The sequence below is a fragment of the Orbicella faveolata genome, unplaced genomic scaffold, assembly GCF_042242905.1.
Source record: "Orbicella faveolata isolate gen_17 unplaced genomic scaffold, um_ofav_v1 contig_15, whole genome shotgun sequence".
Taxonomy (NCBI): domain Eukaryota; kingdom Metazoa; phylum Cnidaria; class Anthozoa; order Scleractinia; family Merulinidae; genus Orbicella; species Orbicella faveolata.
The window spans coordinates 10,663,499-10,683,860 of NW_028301542.1; the positions used below are offsets into that span (position 1 = coordinate 10,663,499).

The window sequence follows — 20,362 nt, forward strand, 5'->3', positions numbered from 1 at the left end:
ACACCTTATAGCTGCGATACAGTTGGCCGTGAGCTGTAGTGAGCTATACTTTGCTCGCTGCTGTGCCCTGAAACGGACTGGAACATTCGTGTCGGAAAGCAAGGTTATGTGTTTATTTTAACTGATGTTAAGGTTATTCCTCAGAATTGCATTGCGCATCCCTACTGCGCACGATTTTCGCGTCATTAGTGCGCACTCACGAACGCGTGCATATTCACAACATATACAAAATGGTGGCTTTTTCTAAACGGCTTGGCTTGCGAGAGACAAATCCTCGTTTCTTCTCGGAAACGAGTACCGGGAACTAACGATTTTTTTATTTAGTATGAATGCAGCGATCACGTTCTTTCCATACAGTGAATATAGACCAATTTCCATTGCAGAGTAACAAATTATCACTGAAAATGAGCTAGCACTCGTAAAAGATGATATTTGTCCTCAAGAACACTGTGTGCTTGGAACATATTGAATCACTGTCGACTAAATATAGGTGCCTTTGTCATGAAACGTACACGAAATCGCTCCTTAACATTGATCCAATACTGCTCGTGTTTTCTACATTTCCCTCGTGTTCTCAAATGCCCGTCGTGTTTTATCACAGTGTAATACACAGCTTAGGCGATTTTGGCAGGATCACTCCGCATTTTTTTTAGTCCTATTTCAAAAATGTTCCTTTTCTCTGCAATTGAATATAGCAAAACCCCAGACACGGAGACTGAGGAACCAATTAAATTGACTAACAACAAAATTTCCTTTCACCTGTAGCTTTCAAAAGATGATTTGGACGCTCACATTAAGTAGTCGTGAGAAACTCGAAAATTCATTTTATTTCAAAATTATGTTTTAGTTTTAAACCTGTGTTGCACAAAAAGTATTTAATACATCAGGCTCAAATTATGTTGCCATGGTAACTCAGATCTCGATTAAACGTATGTCATTCGAAACGTTAACTTTCTTTAGAAAACCAGAAACATTCTGGTGTCTGTTGGATTGATAATGGTGGTACTCTAGTCACTCAAAGTTGAACAGTATTGTTGCTCAAAAATCCGATTGAGCCACCTTTATGTTATGCTAGTAACCGCTGACAAATAGCATGTCTCAAAGACTAAGAAATAAAATAACTTGGCCGATGGTTGTCTCTAAACCGACACTGCTACAATCCATTGTGTACAAGCAGGTATTTAAATTAACCTGTTTTGAAGTACTGCAGAATACTGTATTGGGCTACAAGTTTTACATTTCTGAGCCAGTAAAAAATTACCTTAGTGATTCAATTTAGGGCCCGCCTTCTAATATTCGCCCCTGTCTCAATAATAGCCCCTTCCAATAAAGATGAACACAATATTTAACCGAATGACATGGAATAAACAAGACAGAGGTGTATTGTTCTTTAGTGTTTATATCACAGTAAGTGCTGTATCCCATTCTGACGTTTATGCCCAAACAGAAATCTGCTCATCATCCCTAAGAACTGCCCGCTCTCCTCCCTTTGAGCTATGTGAAATAAATAGCATTTGGGTGCTAAATTGAACCATAACAATAGTATTTTACTTGTCCTTTACATTGAAAATCTCTCCCTCTTGTTGTTAATCTTTCCTAGCTCGTGATATTCAAAAATGGGAGTATGTACCACTGGGTCCATTTCTAGCGAAGAATTTTTCAACTACAATCTCCCCTTGGGTGGTAACCATGGATGCTCTTCAAGATTTTGCTCTAGCTAATCCACTGCAGGTCAGAGGCCTCTTTTGTACTGTATAGTTTTACGGACAGTCAAATATTGTGTAGACTTCCTATAAATGTAGATTGATGTTATTGATGCAAAATTATTGTTATATTGAAGTGGTCTTCGGGACATACAACTCAGGTAGAGATTACTGAATTTCACCCCACTCAGCCCAGTAATTATTAGTAACAAACGATTGTATTTGGGCAAAGCACACATTGCTGAATAGGTTTCCTAAATGTGAGTGTATAGATCGTTTTCACCGTCACGCAATAAAAAAAAACATTGAAAACTATTCAGTGGATAAAGTCAAGAAATTGTGATCTTATAGGAAATAGATAGAGAAGACACTTCTTCAAGTTTTAGGTTTGTGCGTTTTTCTTAGACTGCAGATATTTGTCTAAGTGCTTCGCAGAAATTTACAGAGCCCAGTATTGAAACGCCATATTGGTGCACCTCTGTAGTGCACCAATATGGCGGCCGGAAAATAGTGTAAATATCTGGAACTTACTTTGGCTGTCTAGGCGACTGATTATCTGTACTGAACAAACAAACATTTAAATAAGCCCTTTTCCTAATGATCTAACGTCTAAAAAAGCTAAAAATCATGAGGGAGGTATATTTTTTTCGACAAATGCGGTTGTAGCTTTGTGTCACGCACCGCCATAACTCTGAAATTCAAAATACGCTGGTTTTCAAACGAAGCACAGTATTGAGCTGTTACGTTGTAAAGAGATATAAATTTACCCCCTCTTATGCCTGATGGTGAGTTTAATGTGTCAAACAAAGATTTCTTCACTTAGTCACTGTTTCTAAACTAACTGATAATGTTAGTGTAAGTCAGGTATTTGAAATGATATGACTTCTATATATCAAAGTGTATTTCATACACATACATGTTTCAAACCCCACAGACAGCCTTTCACTACATCTTCAAATACTGAGATACACAGCGGAGTATTTGAAGAATTTTGAGGATACTCTCCCTTGTCAACTAAAATTATGGATAAAAAGGAGAGAAACAAATCTGCGACAGCAACTTCTATCCTAATTAAGACCACAATTTGTCATTTCCACACACTGTCGTGGTAGCTGTTATGACTTTTTTGTCTTAAATGAATGAAATTGAGAAGTAATACTTCTTGTCAAAGATGAGAGATCGTGTTTTACCAAATTTCCAGACACCTAGAAGAGTTGTAATGAATTTTGAGCTGTTTGGAAATGTGGTAAACCACTATCGCGAGTATTTACTGATCTTCTCAATTGAAACTAAAACTGAGGAGAAAACGGAGAAATAAAATCATGAAAATCTTTGCACACATCCAAACATCAGGTGCTTTCCAATCAACCGAACAATCTGTAATTTGTTGTATTCCCAAAACGTGAACTATTTAGTCGAAAGTTCCAGGAGGAAATTCAACTGGAACGGAAATGAATTATTAATGACTGTGATGACTTTGTCTCGTGTTGTTTTTCATTCCATTCTTAGGATCCTGTCCCTTTGCCTTATCTTCAACACTCTGATCCTTATACCTTTGATGTCAGGCTTGAAGTTGGCTTAGATTGTATGTAAACTTATTGTTAATGAAGTTGTAAAAGCTATTACCTCAATTATATTGAGTCAATTGACATCTTAGTGTTTTGCCTGATCTTTGAATGACCCGTGCAAAATTTAATCAGGAATAGCAAAAACAAATCAATCAAACCAATCTTTTTTTGAATTTTTTTATCTCGTCCCCAACGACTGGTATAGTGCAAATATAGCTACTGGCTATTTAAGACATTTAAGATGTCTTTGTTATATAAAACAGCACTTCAAGTTCTCAGTTAGAATTACTGTGACTTGTGCAAACACCTTTTTTGTTTTCTTAGATGAAGGAGCAAAAACTCCTGTGACTATCTGTTCGACCAATTTGAAGGTGTGTGAAAAAATCACTTCAACTATTACTTTGTATGGTGATATTTACATTAAACGTGAAGACCTTAGAAAAGACGTTTTTTAACAGTCAATAAAGTTTGTTGTTTTTACCGATGGTTTTACTCTCAAAACAAATTAATTAATTAGATTTTCTTAAAATTCGTACATTCTATATTTAGGGTGCCAAACATCAAAGAAATCGGTTTCATCTTCCCGCCAAAAAGTGTTGTTAACAAATGTCATCAACGGGTAAATAAGTAGACTTAGGGAATCTTTACATCTGATTACTGAAATGTTTTTAACCCCTCCTCAATTTATAATTTGGCTTTGGCACTGCACATAATGACTTATTTCAAAAAACGTTTTCCTTATTTAAATTCTTTCTTTACTTTCTTACATTTCAACATACCCAATTTTTGTCTTCTATGGTATGTAACCAAAAATGTTACTTGGTTTTATCTCAGCATATGTATTGGACACCCAAACAACAGTTGGTTCATCATACCGTGACAGGATGTAACGTTCGGCCTGGAGACCTCATGGGTTCTGGAACCATCAGTGGAGAGGTGAGATACTAACAGGAGTAGACATATAGGCTAGATCAGGACTTAGTTTCTTTTGGAAATGATGGCTTCTGGTAAGTCCATTTCAGAGAATTGGGAAACATCACCGAGAGTGGAGAGAAAGAATGCAATGTCTGCGGTATTTCACTCAACAGTGAAAGCTCCTGCCAACTCAGCTGTGACTCCCTGCCAAATTGACCTGACCCAAAACTGGTCACATCGTGAGGGACACCAAACGCTATGCCCTCGAGACAAAAACAGAAGCCAAAAAGTACCATTTGGTCTTCAACAAACGCATAATAGACCTGACCTTCAATACCTATCCGTGCGGGTACCCACGTTACACGCACGATGATGAGAACGAAGCAGAACTATAGCGATGTTTCTTGTTTATTAACATTAACGTCATTCTTAGACATGCGCACTTTAGTGGTTGGCAAAAAGCTGGCTTCGTTTTGTTTTCATGGCTTCCCAAGTGCGATTCCGATTAGGTAAAAAGTCTCGATCCTGTCGCAAGATCGTGATATCATTTTAAATTAAACTACGACAAAGGTGCAGGTGGCCTTCCCGACCCATACAATTTGAAAGGATGGACAAATAATCCCATTTCTTGGCCAGATTTAACATTTGGGGATCTGTACACGTATTTAATCGAAACGCCGGGAATTTACACGAAGGAGAGTCTAAAATCCTCTAAGTCGCTTAAAGCGTATCAGTTTGTCATCAGTGGCCACGTTAAACCATTGTAGTGTCATTCAGGTGGAGACAATATCCCTTACTGCTTCATTAAAGGGAAAGTAATTCTGTCCCAGAGAATTAACGATCAGCTGCACGATGCGGACTCGCGAGGACTCAGACGGTGTCCAATCCTTCCTACGAACTGCATTGATCCAAGCGGTCCGCTTTGGTTTACTTTCAGGAAATCTAAAAAAGTTATTCCCGATGCATTTGTGAACCGATTTGTACAATTTATCACGCAGCAGCTCACCGGCATTCTCTCCACGAACCCTTTTCTTAGGCAGTAAATTTAGAAAGAAACATCAAGCCACGTCGTGTTTTTGCCAACCACAGAAATCAACAACCCCACGTGACCTAGGGGTGACGTCACGAGAAACATCGCTGTACGTATATACAGGCCCGTAAATGATCCCCGAACCGCAGATAATTCCAAATTGTACCGTAAATGAACCCAGGACCGGAAATGGTCGGCTCGTAATAGAGATGGAAATGTATGGACCCAGAAGTTTGGACAGTGGATTTGAAATTTATGAAATCGATTTTTTTTATTATTATTATTACTGTGAAACTCAGAAAACTGTGACCAATTTGATTTGGTTCTAAACGGTTGATTGTGTACTGAGCCAATCGCAATAAAGTTCAGGGCACGCGAGAAAACCTCAATACCACAACTAATTACCGCTGGTGTTTGCGGTTCAGTTTTCCCACGCATAATTGCCTTTTTCCTTGCTACACAATAATATTCCATAAATATTTCTGGTTTTCACGTTTCTCTGAGTTTCACAGTAATAACGCAATGTATTTTGATACAACAGCTACTGTATGTAACGCAAGGAAAATGTACAGTATTAACGATTTGAATGCAAATTTCGCAAATTTAAAAATGATATCCAGCGTCACGAAATCTTGTGTTTGAAATTTGTAGTTATAGCTAGGTTCTTATTGGGTCCGGGCCTGAGATGTATGCTAACACAGGATGTTCACTATATCCTCAAATTTGGAAACAACTGAGAATTCCCTATCGGATTGACTACATTTTTGCGTAGCTTTGGGCACAGAGGAGATAATTAACAGTAAAACAAAATTGCGCGAGCAAAAGCGACAGCTGTACTCGTACGGCATGCAAATAAATCTATCTAAAGAACACTGCGGTAACTCGCACGAGGAAATCTTGTGCACTTTCATGGAAGCTCGTGTCTATCAAGGACGCAGGTATAAGAAGTGTACATGGAAAAGTTCATAGCGGTTAATTAGATGGCAGAGGCATCTTCGAAGATTCGTGTTTCTTTTTGCGTTGCGTTTCCTAAACGAAAAATTTATACAGCCGACACATGTCAATTTGGTATTTTGCGTAGTATGTTTAACGTTTTTATTCCTACTTTTATGCCTGAGGTACTTTTCTTTTCTTCACCTAGGATAATTAAAATATATTTATCCATCCATACAGTTTTCATGGAGTCCACGCCATTCCTAACCTTTTGCAGTGAAGTCATTTGCGGACCTACACAGAACTGCTAACTGATTTGGGAATATTTTTCGGGTAGTCGGGACGTGGCTACGCGGGGCTGCGCCTTGTAAAATATGTCTGTGCCATTAAACATTGTTTGCTGCGACACCTTTGGCCTTTGACCTGGCTTTTCTGGCGTGACACCCTTGTTGTCAGGACACAATCCTGACCTGTCGATCAAAATGTTGTCACTCGACTGTGATTTTCAAAATTTGAAATGGACCGATCAGATTGCGAAACGTCTCATTAAAATTTGAAAGGGACTTGTCAGAAGTCATCATTTCCAACGATCAAATTTACCCTAATGTAGTCCGTGTGACAAATAACAGAAATTTCACAGTGCTACCTGACATCTCAGACATGAGAAGTATGAGGAATGTCTATACTTATAATGTTCGCAGGTACATTGTTTTCCAGAAATCGAACTTACTGCAATGCAACACGATTCAATGCAATCGTGGCGCGTAATTGCGTTCGTAGAACGCAGTCCTAATGCACACTTGAGTCGAGTTTCATGGGACGGTGGACCTTCGTCCGAAGTTGCGACACCGATTCGGCCGCCCCGCAGCAGGGGCGAAACGAATGACATCAGCGCCAAACCATGTGCTGTACATTTCTTTCGAGTGCGGGTCTTTGTTTCGTTCAAGTGCGGGTTTTTGTGGACATTTACACTGTAATTTGGAAGCTGTAAGTAGTCGATTTTCTTTTCAAGTCTTTCTGACTGGATATCATGAGACTAAAGGATATCACTGTTAACATTTATCGATGCCTTAAGGAGGTATGTATGACTTCTGGTGCGAAAGTAGAGTTTGGCGCTGTTAGACAAAATCGCCCGTCGTCAGCAACAAACAACTGCGTTGACGAAGCTCAACTTCAGCTGTATTATTTCGCTCCTCTGCCTGAGCTTTGTAGTCAGAAATCTAACTTGCTGAGTTGTGTGGCTCGGAAAGCGGCCGTGATTTGTTTTCAGAAATTTAACTCACCGAGTGGTGTAGTTCGAAAATTGGCCATAATTTGTGGTCAGAAATCTAACTTGCCGAGTTGTGTAGCTCGGAAAGCGGCCATGATTTGTGGTCAGAAATTTAACTCACCAAGTGGTGTTGTTCCAAAACTGGCCATCATTTGTGGCCAGAAATTTAACTCACCGAGTGGTTTAGTTCAAAAATTGGCCATGATTTCTGGTCGCAAATCTAACCATCTGAGTTATGTAGTTCGACGTTTAGCCATGATTTCTGGTCGCAAATCTAACCATGGGAGTTATGTAGCTCGGAATTTAGCAACGATTTTTCGTAATATGTCCGGAAAATTTGTTACTGCAAGTCATACACGAACCAGAGCTAAGCTAATCTAACAGTACCCTTTTCTAAAGTAAACATATGCAAATGTGCTACACAACATATTTGTTCCTATGGCCTACCCAAATTCATTAGTTTTGCATATACCTCTTCACCTTTCCAGTAGACCAGAATGTCAACCTTGCCTAAACACCTTTACACGAACGCACTCAGAATCTATGATTGCTTCTAGTTTATACACTTTATCCGCTAGATAACATCCTACTTAGTGGTCATTGTTCGTGTTATATATATCAACGATTTCTTGTCTTGACGCAATTTTGTTATATGTGAGAGCAAGGAGGGATAGAGTGACTAACAGGTTGAGCTAAGCATGATTAAGGTCCGCAGGTGTAGATCAAACTAGAACTTCACTTGCGCTGATTTCTTGATTATATCACTCAAATATTCCACGCAAATATGACATTTTTTTTTTACTTTTAGACCCCTGACTCGTACGGCTCCATGTTGGAGCTTTGCTGGAAGGGTACTAAACCAGTGGACCTAGGAGAGGGTATCACAAGGAAGTTCCTCCAAGACGGCGATGAAGTTATTATGACAGGATATTGCCAAGGCAATGGCTACAGAGTTGGTTTTGGAGAATGCAGGGGGAAGATATTACCTGCTTTATATGTGCAGTAAATGCAGCCGCTAAAATTGTTTGGTACACGGGCTCTCCACATGTACGTTCAATCATTCACTTACTGCTAATTGATTACAATTACCCAATAAACATATTTCTTAATCATTAAATGTTTCATGGCCTGTGGCTCACTTTGAATTTGTACAGTAAAACTGAAATGTATTTTACTCGCTGGCTGAAAAAGACCAGCATTACTGGAACGTCTTTCCTGATTTTGTAAGGCAACATGCCGGGGGGAGGGGTGGTCCGGGATGCCCTGTCATTTTTGCTCATGGATGACGTCATGCATGAGCTTAGAAGGCAGTCGAATGGCACTCACTCCATTCTGATAAATTTATTCATTAAACGTGGTTAAACAATTTTCTCCTACCTCCCCTACTAAGTATTATTTTTGTCCAAGAGTGCCGGTTCAGGTGTTTTGACGAGGGGGTACTAGAAAGGAGTACATTTTTGCCCGATAAATCGAGAGCCTGGGTACGTGTTTGTCGAGCACCTCGAAGATTGAAGTCAATCATTCTGGTTTCGTATGTTTTTCTTTCGTAAATATGTTGTTTTTTGCCTATCGGCTTTTGCTCACACGTAGATGAAAGCTTGTAGAGGTATTTGTGGCTGTGGTCATGTATCGGTCATAACGGCACGGTCGGCGAGATCAAAGAATTGATACAAGAAATCCGGCAAGAGTAAGCCAGAAAGTGAGATCGTGTTTAATAATAATAATAATAAAATAATCAACTTTATTTAGTGAGGGTAACACAGAACACTAATCACTGAAAATCCAGTGGGTGGCCCTTATATAAATATTTATAGAATAAAAAGATGAAAAAAATATAAAAATAAAGAAAGATTCTCAAATATGCAACGATAATATAAAAAACTAAGATATGAGACACACTAAAATATTAAAAAGCAGAAAGCTTTTGATTCTCTAGAGTGGTCATTTATGATGAATACCTTAGATACCTTTAACTTTGGAACTAGCATAAACTGGTGGATATACTTTCTACACAAATATCCAGAGCGCAGCGATAAATAATGGCTTTACTACGAATTGGTTCAAACCTTCAGGAGTGTACGACAAGGACGCCTTCTTTCACCTTGTCTATTTGTTTTATCGGCAGAACTATTATCAAACGAGATCCGGCAAGATCAAAGTATGAAAGGCATCAAAATATTTGGAAACGAAATTAAAGTGAGTCAATTCGCAGATGAATTGTTCTGTGCGGATTTGACCGCCATTAAATATGCACTAAGAACAGTTGGAGAGTTTGGAGTATTAGCTCGCTTAAGACTACATGTAAAAAGTACAAAGGGATTTGGCTTGGCAAGTGGGAGAAAAAAAAAATCAACCCTTTACAGCTGAAATAGCTTCGTACTCCGGTTAGAATCTTAGGAATACACGTCTTGTAACGATGTTATGATGTCATAGGCCCTTCGGGCACACATAGTACTGCCGCTCGTGGCCTGGCCGGAAGCCAGCTTGGTGAGTTTTTTGAAGCATTTTCTGTGAACTCTCCCGTCGATATTTCTGTACAAGTATTATGCCTACCACGAGTGAAGGTGGTGGTGCTTCGGGTACACAACCCTCGATGATGACTGTTCCTGTGAATATACCGCTTCCAGAAAGGATGGATTTAAGCGGTGGAAATCTTCCCATCAAATGGCAACGATTCTGTCGAGCGTGGTCAAATTACGAAATCGCGGCTCAGCTAAAAGACCCCGAAAACCCGGGCAGAAATAAGGAATGACGGGCAGCCACGTTGCTTACGTGCAGCGGTTCTCATGCATTAGACGTAATTGATGGTGTGGAGTTTGAGAACGAAGACCAAAGAAAAGACCCAGAAGTGATCTTAGAAAAGATGAAACAATACTGCGTTGGGGAGTGCAGTGAGACCTATGAAAGGTATGTGTTCAATCGTCGGGACCAAGAGTCAAATGAATCAGTTGATGCTTATGTCACCGCATTACGAAAATTAGCGAAGACATGCAACTATGGGTCATTAACAGACTCACTTATTCCTGATAGAATGGTGGTGGGCACCAATGACAATTCTGCTCGTAAGAAGCTCCTGCAGACAAGCAAGCTCACTGTAGGACAATGTACAGACATCTGCAGATCTTCGCAGACATCAGCAAGGCAGCTAAAGGAGATGAATCAAGAGGATGTCCGTTTCGTGAAGGAAGACAAAAGAAAAACAGTTGACAAAAAGAAGAAGGTTCAAGAGAAGAACCAACACGAGTCACAAGAACGCAAGTGCAAGTTTTGTTCCAGGCACCATCCTTTCACGAAGAAGAACTGCCCTGCATGGAGAACATCTTGCAAGAATTGTGGCAAGCCAAACCTTTTTGCGGTGTGTTGCCTAGAATCTAAGAATAAAGTTCTGTCTGTGGATTACACATCCGAGGATAAGGAGTATGAATATGTGGCCGAGATTGAAGTGAAAGAGCAGGTTAATGCATTAGCCTCCAGTCGTCACCCTAACAAAGTTTTTGCCACTCTACTGGTCAATGGAAACCAGGAAAAGTTTCAGTTAGACAGTGGATCAACAGTAAACATAATGACTGATGAGACAGTGTTAAAGCTCTTTGGCCAAAACGGCTTGAGTGAATTGGAAGAAACCCCCGTGACCCTGGTAATGTACAACCAGTCAGAGGTCAAACCCTTGGGCAAGAAGCGACTCAAAGTCGTCAACCCCAAGAACAATGAGAAATAGAGCATTGAGTTTCATTTTGTTCATGGTGATTGTAAATCCATTTTGGGCTTGAGGGTCAGCGACCACCTTCAGCTGCCAACAGTCAAGAGCCAGAATATCCTTTCTGTGGAGTCAAGCGGTGTGGAGGAGAAAGGTCCCAAGGTGGAAGACTACATTTCGCAGTACACCGATGTGTTCACTGGAGAAGGCAAACTACAAGGGCTACTCCACCTGGAGATAGACAAGAATGTCCAGCCAGTCCAGCTACCTACACGAAAAGTCCCCATTGCTCTCAGAGAGCCTTTAAAACAAGAACTGGACAGATTGTCAAATATTGGAGTGATTCGGAAGGTCGATATACCTACGAACTGGATTTCAGCACTTGTGGTCACAACAAAGAAAAATGGCAAAGTTAGACTGTGTATTGACCCGAAACTATTGAATGAAGCTTTACACAGAAATCATTACCCCTTACCTACAATAGATGATGTGCTACCTCTGTTATCAAAGGCCCATGTGTTCACAGTATTGGATGCAAAAAATGGGTTCTGGCACATCCAGCTGGACGAGCCAAGTAGCTTTGCCACTACCTTTGGAACACCCTGGGGACGCTTTCGGTGGCTTTGCTTGCCGTTTGGTGTATCCCCAGCTCCAGAGGAGTTTCAGAGGATTGATATTGCACTTGAAGGCCTACCAGGGCAGAAGGCTATAGCAGATGACATCCTGGTGTTCGGAGCAGGAGACACCGATGAGGAAGCACTCAAAGATCATGGCCGAAACCTGCGAGAAGTGTTCAACCGTTGTCGGCAGAAGGGCATCAAGCTCAACTCAGGGAAGATACAGTTCAGACAGAAGCAAGTCAGCTACATGGGCCACATCACATCGTCGGAGGGTCTCCGGGCTGATCCAAACAAGCTGAAAGCCATCAATGAAATGCCGCCTCCTACGGACAAGGAAGATGTCCAGAGAGTACTAGGCATGATAAATTACGTGTAGAAGCTTGCTCCCAACCTAGTAGATTTGGCCAAACCACCGAGAGAGTTTGTCAAGAAGGACAATGAGTTTGTCTGGGACAAAGAGGTTCATGGCCAGTGTCTAGATCAAGTGAAGCAGGTTCAAACCCAGGCACCTGTGCTCAAGTTCTTCGACCCCCAAAAGAAGACCGTACTCCAGTGCGACGCCTCTATGAGTGGTCTTGGAGCGTGATTGATGCAGGATGGGTACCCTGTGGCGTATGTCTCCAGGGTCTGACGCCTACTGAGACTAACTACGCTCAGATAGAAAAGGAACTATTAGCAATTGTCTTTGGAGTTTGGCGATTTGAGAGCTATGTCTATGGCAGAAAGACCTTTATTGACACTGATCACAAACCCCTGGAGTCTATTATGAAGAAAAGTCTATTGAGTGCACCAAAGCGATTGCAGAGAATGCTGTTGCGTCTACAGAAATTTGATTTAGAGGTTTCCTACAGAAAGGGTACAGAGATGCACATGGCTGATCCACTTAGCCGAGCTTACCTTCCCCTGGTTAAACAAGACACAGTTGACACCCAGGAAGTATGGAATGTTGCCGACACAAGATCACCAACAGAAGTTGAGACTGAGTATATAGACATAGCAGAGTCTGTGCCCATTCGGAAACTAACCTTGCAGGAAATCAAAAGTGCCACTGAAGGTGATGCAGAGCTCCAGGCATTAGCTCCTATTATCACACAAGGCTGGCCAGAGAGAAGGGCTGACGTGCCCTCCCAGTTGCAGGTCTATTTTCCTTCAGAGAAGAATTGTCATTACAGGATGGTGTTGTGCTCAAGGGTGAGCCCATTATAGTATCATCAAGCCTCAGGCAATGCATGATGGATAAAGTACATGCCAGTCACCTGGGCATTCAGGGGTGCCTCAGGAGAGCCAAAGAAGCCTTCTACTGGCCAGGCATCTACAAGCAAATCACAGAATTCATCTCAAGGTGCAGCATTTGCAACAGCTACAAACCAGAACAGCAGAAAGAACCTCTGAAATGTCACGAAATACCTACACGACCATAGCAGAGCATCTCAGCAGACCTGTTCGAGCTCAATGGCACCCAGTACTTGATTACAACCGGCCGCTATTCTAATTTCTTCGAGTTGGATATACTGACCTCTACGACAGCCAGAACGGTCATTAACAAGCTGAAACCTCATCTGGCAAACATGGTCTTCCAGACCGACTCACCACAGACAACGGCCCACAGTTCGACTGTGCTGAGTTTCCGAAGTTTGCAGCCGAGCACCAGTTTGAACACGTTAAAACGTCTCCACGGTATCCTAATCCAACGGGAAGGCTGAAAACAGTGTCAAAACAGCAAAGAATATCTTGAAAAAAGCTGCTGATGCAAGCCATGACCTACACTTGTCTCTACTGGACTTACGGAATACACCATCAGAAGGAATGGACAGCACCCCTGCTCAGCGTCTCTTCTCGCGCAGAACCCGTACCGCACTACCCATGGCTAGCCACCTGCTTCAGCCAAAAGTCATTCCCGATGTACACCTGAACTTGCAACAGAGACAAAACAAGCGAGCGCTCTCCTTCAACAGAGTTGCAACCGTTAAAAGATGGCGAAGTGGTGCGGGTCCGACCATTACCAGGTCATTCAAAGTGGTTTAAAGCGCAAAGGAGTAGTCAGGAAGTTCCACGCTCCTATCAAGTCCGCACAGAGGATGGTAGGCTCTACCGCCGAAACCGTTCACATCTACACAAAGTTCCTGAGAACTTTCAAGCGATGCCAGACGGAGACATAGGAGAATCGAAGGTCAATGCTCGAACTCTACTCCCCACCAGGAAACCTACTGAGGAGACACTCCAGGTGCCCCCTGAACCTTCAGCGTTGCAGTTACCAGATGTTTCGCAGTCAGATTTACAGCCAGCTTCGCCAAGTGTTCCTGCTCCTGTCTCTACTAGAAGTGGCAGGATTGTTAGGAGACCCGCTTGCCTCAGGGATATCACCACCTAGGAATCCAGTGTAAAGGCTTTTCGAACAATTCTGAACAGTGAACAGTGAACACTTGTCCTTTCGTCCATTGCCTACCCTACCGTCCCTTCATTTCTTTGATTTGTTTGTTCAAGAAGGGAGATGTAACGATGTTATGATGTCATAGGCCCTTCGGGCTTGCGCAGTAGAATGAGATGTATCCCGGATGTAGTTGTTCTATTACGGCTAGTAATGGCGGGCTTTTATGAGCTTTATTAAAACCGTTGTGTTATCGTTTGGTCTCGTTTAGATTACGCTACACGTCTCTTATGATGCGAAAGGAAATAACGAATGGAATTTCAATCTTATAGTAACAAAGCTGCAAACAAAGCTTGATATGTGGAGAGCTAGAGATCTCACATTGTTTGGAAGAGTGATGATGTTAAAATTGTTTCGTTTGTCACAACTAATTTACTCATCCTCGATCCTCAACATCCCTAACGGTTTCGCACACTTAGTGAAAACGAAATTATTTAAATTTCTTTCGAAAAACAAAAGAGATTAAATTAAAGGATCCGGACTATATCAGGACCTGGATAAAGGCGGATTACGCATGATAGATATAGAGATCATGTTTAAGGCTCTTAAACTAGCATGGATTCGTAGACTCCTGTCCCCCGGAAGGCAAATTGGAAAACAATCCCAGACTATTATTTACGCAAATTAGGAGGACTAAATTTCTTATTAAGGTGTAATTACGATCCAAAACGCCTTAACACTTTGCCCTCGTTCTATCAAACTATTCTTATGAATTTTAACGAATTGAAAACCCTTTATAAATTTGATCAAGCGCAGAATTTAATTCTGTTCAATAACAAAGAGATACTTGAAGAAGGCAAAACATTGTTTTTAAGGGAATGGTTTAACAAGGGCATGCTATCCATCCAAGATCTTCTTGACGACGCCGGCCATATGTTGTCGTAATAAAGATTCGTGCAAATCAAACTTTCTTCAATACTACCAAGTCATAAGTGCTATTCCAAAAAGGTGTACTAAACAAAGCAAAAGTAGCAGGTGAAGAGTCAAAAAGATACCGGAAAATTTTGGCGTCTTTTGAGACCGGCTCGCCGGCGAGCTGGGGTCAAGTTGGGAACACCAAAATTTGCCAGTATCTTTTTGACTCTTCACCTACTACTGAAGCCTTGGCGCGCTTCTCGAGGCACAAAATTCTCAATTAAACATTGGCGGAGTGTCTGCAAGCGAGATTTGGAGAGAAACTGTTACAAAGGCATGGCTGAAGAACTCGGACACGCGGTGGAGAGGAGGGAGAAAAAAAATATCTTTCTATTGACGGTAAAACGTCCAAAAAATCGCCAAGTGTTTGGTTTTCGTGATTATCACTGTGAAGCTTGTAGGAAAACGTTCACGCAATGCCATAGTCTTCACAAACATAGAAAATACCATTGTGAAAGGTTAGAAACAGAAAAAAAAAAAGGAATGCCCAGAATGCGGCAAAATGCTAAGTAAAACGACGATTTATAGTCATGCAAAAAACGGGTGCCCAAAAAGCCAAAGAGTAGGGAAGTCTAAAACCATTTGAACATTTGCGAGCTACCCGTATAAACATGGGACGGGGCAGAAATACGCCGCTCGATCAAAGCCCAAAGAAGCCAAAAATTCGCAAAGACAAAGAAAGAGGAGATGCGCAATGGTGGCATTTTGGTCTGCCGAACGCCGTTAAAAAAATCAGTATTCTTACCAGACGATGTTGTTGACGCCCTGAAACGGATGAATCCGCGCGAGGTTGTCAATATTCTCGTCAAATAAACCTTGCATGAAGATGTTTTGGTCACGGTCTTCTCGCTCACCTTGGCAACCAACATTATTTGACACGTCATGTTTGAATTCCTGAGTGTTTCAAAAACATAAGTTTAGCACTCGGGAATGTATTGAAACAAAAGACGGGGGTTTCCCTGCTGATGTGCAAAGACAAAAGCCTGTCTCAATTGGCCTCAAGCATGACAGCAACGATCTTGCGCGTGACGCGCACGTTTTTTGGCACGCTGGCATGAAATAACGGAGTTTAAGAAGCTACTACGCCGACGCGGAGGACAACGTCGATTAAATAATAGGGACTTTAAGATACGCTACGACAAGGTGCCACTACGGCTACTTTTGCCGTGAGGGACTAGGCTGACAAAGGTGTTTTACCCGCCAAACTCAAATGATTAAGATTTTGCTGTACGGCATCGGTATGTGCAGTCTCTACGTGTCTTAACAAAAATGACTACTTTCAAGGAAACCAGAGATCATTCTACTTTCATACGAAATAGGCTTGATTAATGACAGTGATTTCCTTCTCCTGTATCCGTCTTACATCTCCCAGAACTCAGATTTGCCTTTTAGAACTTGATAGAACCGCCTGTAATTCCAACCACAAAACAGGATATATACTCTAATAGAAAAAAGCTCGATTTCAACACGGACAGGTTGTTCGTACAACGATTACGTGATAAGCCCGAAAATACAAAACTTTCGATTATAATAAAATACATTCTGAACAGTAATAAACAATTATAGCTCAGATTAGAACATACGAAGCTTTCTTATAAACGGCTGTTCGGCCCAATACTAATATGACTGAATTGATCCTGTCGCGGTAGGTGCTAAAATCGTTCAAATTTTCTGTACAAATGACAAAGAAAACAATGATCTTAGAACTGATTTTTACAATTGAAAACTTTATCTTCAAACTAGGCTGTTCAAACAGTGAGAAAGCGTTAAAATGAGAAGTAAACAGCAGGCTTATACTCACGTAGTGAAGAGTACGTGAGACCAAGGCACTTTCCCGTAGTAGAAAGCAAGGCTACGGCGGGAAAGCCGTACTGGTACGTGCGTCATGACGTCACCGGAAGTGATCTTCACTATCTGCCGCCGTACTACAGCCTAGCCGTACCATATCCGCTTAAAGTCCCTAATAACTTTGCATGCTGCTGGGACCCTGGAACCCTTAGCCTATACCAGAGCTAGTTCAGCTGAATTTTGCTACCCTATACCAGAGTAAACTCCCCAAATCCTCCCATCTATCGATACTATTGAGGCTGATTTGCGTAAATTTAAGCTTGCCGATTTGATTTTTTTATATTTTTGAGAGGCTATTCCTGGTTTCCTTAGTCGAGATAAAATCTTCAACTAACTAATCAGTTTTGGGAAAAATGATACCCTATTCTAGACCCAAATGCTCTGCTTTATATACCCTATCCTAGAGTAAACTGCTTGAAAACCATACCCTTCACAGCGGCACATACCATAGCCCATATATGGCAGTGCCCCCCCCCCCCCGGGGGTTCACGTTCTCTGCACAACGCAAAATTTGGTCATTTCACGTTGTTGTTTCGCAGAGGACGGCAAAGAAATGTACCAAGAATTATAACGCACTTGCACAGCCATTGTTCTGCTTATTAAACCTTTTGTTTAGCGACGTTCCTGTTGCCGTTGCCGTCGTGGTTTTCTTTAACTCCCTATATATAGTCATTCACAAGAAACGCAATCAAACGGAAACTGACAATCATGTTTTAAAAATATGCAGATGAGACCATGTGTGTTCAAATGTTAATTCGAACCTCCGCCCAGGGTGTTTTTGCCGATAATCTTCTTCTATCTTGCTTCGGACCTCTTTTTTAACCGCACGGCCATGAACCGAGCGCGGTTCAAGGTTTACCCGGGGTTTATTACTGTTATCCGCGCGGCCATGGGCCGAGCGCGGTTCATGGTTTACCCGTGGTTTATTTTTTTTTAATCGCGCGGCCATGGGCCGAGGGCGGTCTATGGTTTACCCGTGGTTTATTTTTTTTTAAACCGCGCGGCCATGGGCCGAGCGCGGTTCAAGGTTTACCCGGGGTTTATTATTATTAACCACGCGGCCATGGGCCGAGCGCGGTTCATGGTTTACCCGTGGTTTATTTTTTTTTAACCGCGCGGCCATGGGCCGGGCGTGGTTCATAATCTACCCGTGGTTTATTTTATTTTATTATTATTTTTTTTTTAACTGCGCGGCCATGGGCCGAGCGCGGTTCATGGTTTACCCGTGGTTTATTTTTTTTTAACCGCGCGGCCATGGGCCGGGCGTGGTTCATAATCTACCCGTGGTTTATTTTATTTTATTATTATTTTTTTTTTAACTGCGCGGCCATGGGCCGAGCGCAGTTCATAATCTACCCTTGGTTTATTATTACTTTTTTTTTTGTGTCGGTGACCAGACCCAAACTTCCTTTCGGCCAAATTTTGAGTCACGCAACGTGTGATGTTTATTTGCTAAAAGCTGTTAAAACGTTAATATACGGACAATTTTACGGATATTGTTTTCTTTGTTGTGGGTAAAATATATCTTCGTTTGGTTTTATCGAGGCGTTGGATTCAAACGGAATAATAAATACGCTAAAAAAGGTATAACGTCAGCCATGGAATGCGTTGAATTGCAGCTTTCACTTTCGATACGTGACAAATAAGATCGTGTTTACTTTGCAAGTTTATTTCGGCAGAAGCGACGGTCATTGATTTATTTGCAATTTTGCGAGTATTTCTTGTGGTTTTAGGCAAATGAAGGAAATTCTTTGGCTGTTTCATCACAGTGAGGTCAAAAATCGGAAGGAAAATCAAATATTTGCAAGCCAAGCAAAGAACTTGTCAGAACACACAAGGTTTACGTCATTGGTACGGAAATAACCACCATACTAAAGATAGCCGTGGATAACGCAATTCTTGAATTATGTGACTCGTGTGACTTCTTTGCTAGCCCTTTACTCAAGGGAAAAAGCAATTAAATTTAATCGTAAGTTTTAAGGAAGAAAGCTGTTGTCAATTTAACTCATCTCTGGTCCTGACTTTCGCGGGAAAAAAATAAAAAACCCAGCGCTCGTCAAAAATTATATTTTTTCACCAGAAATTTAGCTCGGAACATGTACATATTTACATTCGTTTGAATCGTCGCTGAAATGACCTTTTCCGGATATATTTTCCTTCGGGGTCAACAAAAACCTCCGATTACAAAATCACACCGAACCCACACGTTGCAAAAAAATCTCTTCAAAACCCACCCTTCGAAGCGATATATCACTTTAGCGTTAATAGCTACCACACATCGGCAGAAAGTAAATCTATTCCTTAACAATCCAGCTTCATCGTGTTAAAATTTCAGCGAAATCGAACAAAACCAAAATTAATTAGAATTTTTTTTGTGACCTCACTTCCCAGACTTGACCTAACAAAGGAAGCCACGGTCGCCCATAGCAACCGAAAAACACGAACATAACAAAGCCGACGTTTCGGCCAAAAAACTCCAGAATTATCGCTTGAGAGCTTAAACGTGAATGGGAACATCTTTTTCGAACTTTTTTCAACTGATTTAGACGAAAGACTGGCCTCGGCGGGCTACAAAAAAGACCAAGAGAAAAAACAGAACAGGAGAGCATAACAAGCCGATAATATTTCACCGCGTGGCTTTCGGCACGAAAACAAAAATACAGCTTACTTATGGATAAATTCAGCCTTAGAAGCCAGCAACTGGTCCCAAATTACTTTCTGTATCCTTACAAATGTCCTGACTTCTATATCCGAAAGCTTTTGCCCCAATTTTGAGCAAATAAACATTTCGCCGACGGCGACCGCCATTACGGTGGCTTGCATACTAAATTAGCTAACTTAACAAATTCTCCCGAGGGGGGGATATGACGAAAAGAGCTGACAAGTGGCCTGTAATTGGCTAATGATGAGATGATCCCACTGTCCAAATTTGGTGAGAATCGAAAGTAACGCCAATTTTCTGTCACGTTTTCAATCTACGGTCGGGATAGAGTTTAGTGTTCGTATCTTCATGCCCATACATGTCCCGAAGAAAGTTCCAAATCGAGACCATTACGTCATGGGAGACAACGGCTACGACTGATGGTGCAATAATAGAGTTTGTGTTGATCAAGTGATGTGATGTCTACAGTAAGAAAAGAATCATCAAGGACTACTTTGGAATGTGCATTGCATTGCAACTGTAGCACTACCAAAACAGTTGAATTTTAAAAGCGCGGTTATAAGTTCTAACAGATCTTCTTGTTTTTTTAAGTTTTGCCGGTGACTAGACCCAAACTTCCTCTCGGCCAAATGTTGAATCACGCAACTTGTGATGTTTACTCGCCAAGAGCTTTTGAAACATTAATACAAAGGCAATGTTACGGATATTGTTTTCTTTATTTGTGTGTAAAATTTATTTTCTTTTGGTTTTATCGAAGCGTTGGATTGGAAGGG

General features: G+C 41.4%; 2 protein-coding genes across 2 annotated transcripts in view; both read left to right on the forward strand.

The window, feature by feature from the left end:
- The window catches only part of LOC110051325 (fumarylacetoacetase-like), a 72,316-nt gene extending 63,780 nt beyond the window's left edge, over positions 1-8,536 (forward strand). Inside the window, exons 11-15 of the mRNA XM_089288385.1 lie at positions 1,601-1,731; positions 3,213-3,288; positions 3,596-3,642; positions 4,106-4,207; positions 8,228-8,536. Coding sequence (XP_089144511.1) covers positions 1,601-1,731; positions 3,213-3,288; positions 3,596-3,642; positions 4,106-4,207; positions 8,228-8,425 — 554 coding nt within the window. The 3' untranslated portion in view covers positions 8,426-8,536. The remainder of the gene's footprint in view (positions 1-1,600; positions 1,732-3,212; positions 3,289-3,595; positions 3,643-4,105; positions 4,208-8,227) is intronic.
- A 146-nt stretch (positions 8,537-8,682) lies between these two features.
- Positions 8,683-11,247, forward strand: LOC149113501 (uncharacterized). Its single transcript, XM_089288386.1, has one exon. It carries the CDS (start codon positions 10,283-10,285, stop codon positions 11,135-11,137), a length of 855 nt encoding a protein of 284 aa, XP_089144512.1. The 5' UTR covers positions 8,683-10,282; the 3' UTR covers positions 11,138-11,247.
- Positions 11,248-20,362: the final 9,115 nt, after the last annotated feature.

Coding starts and splice junctions, on each gene's coding strand:
- LOC149113501 (XM_089288386.1), top strand. CDS start 10,283: ATGAAACAATACTGCGTTGGGGAGTGCAGTGAGACCTATGAAAGGTAT.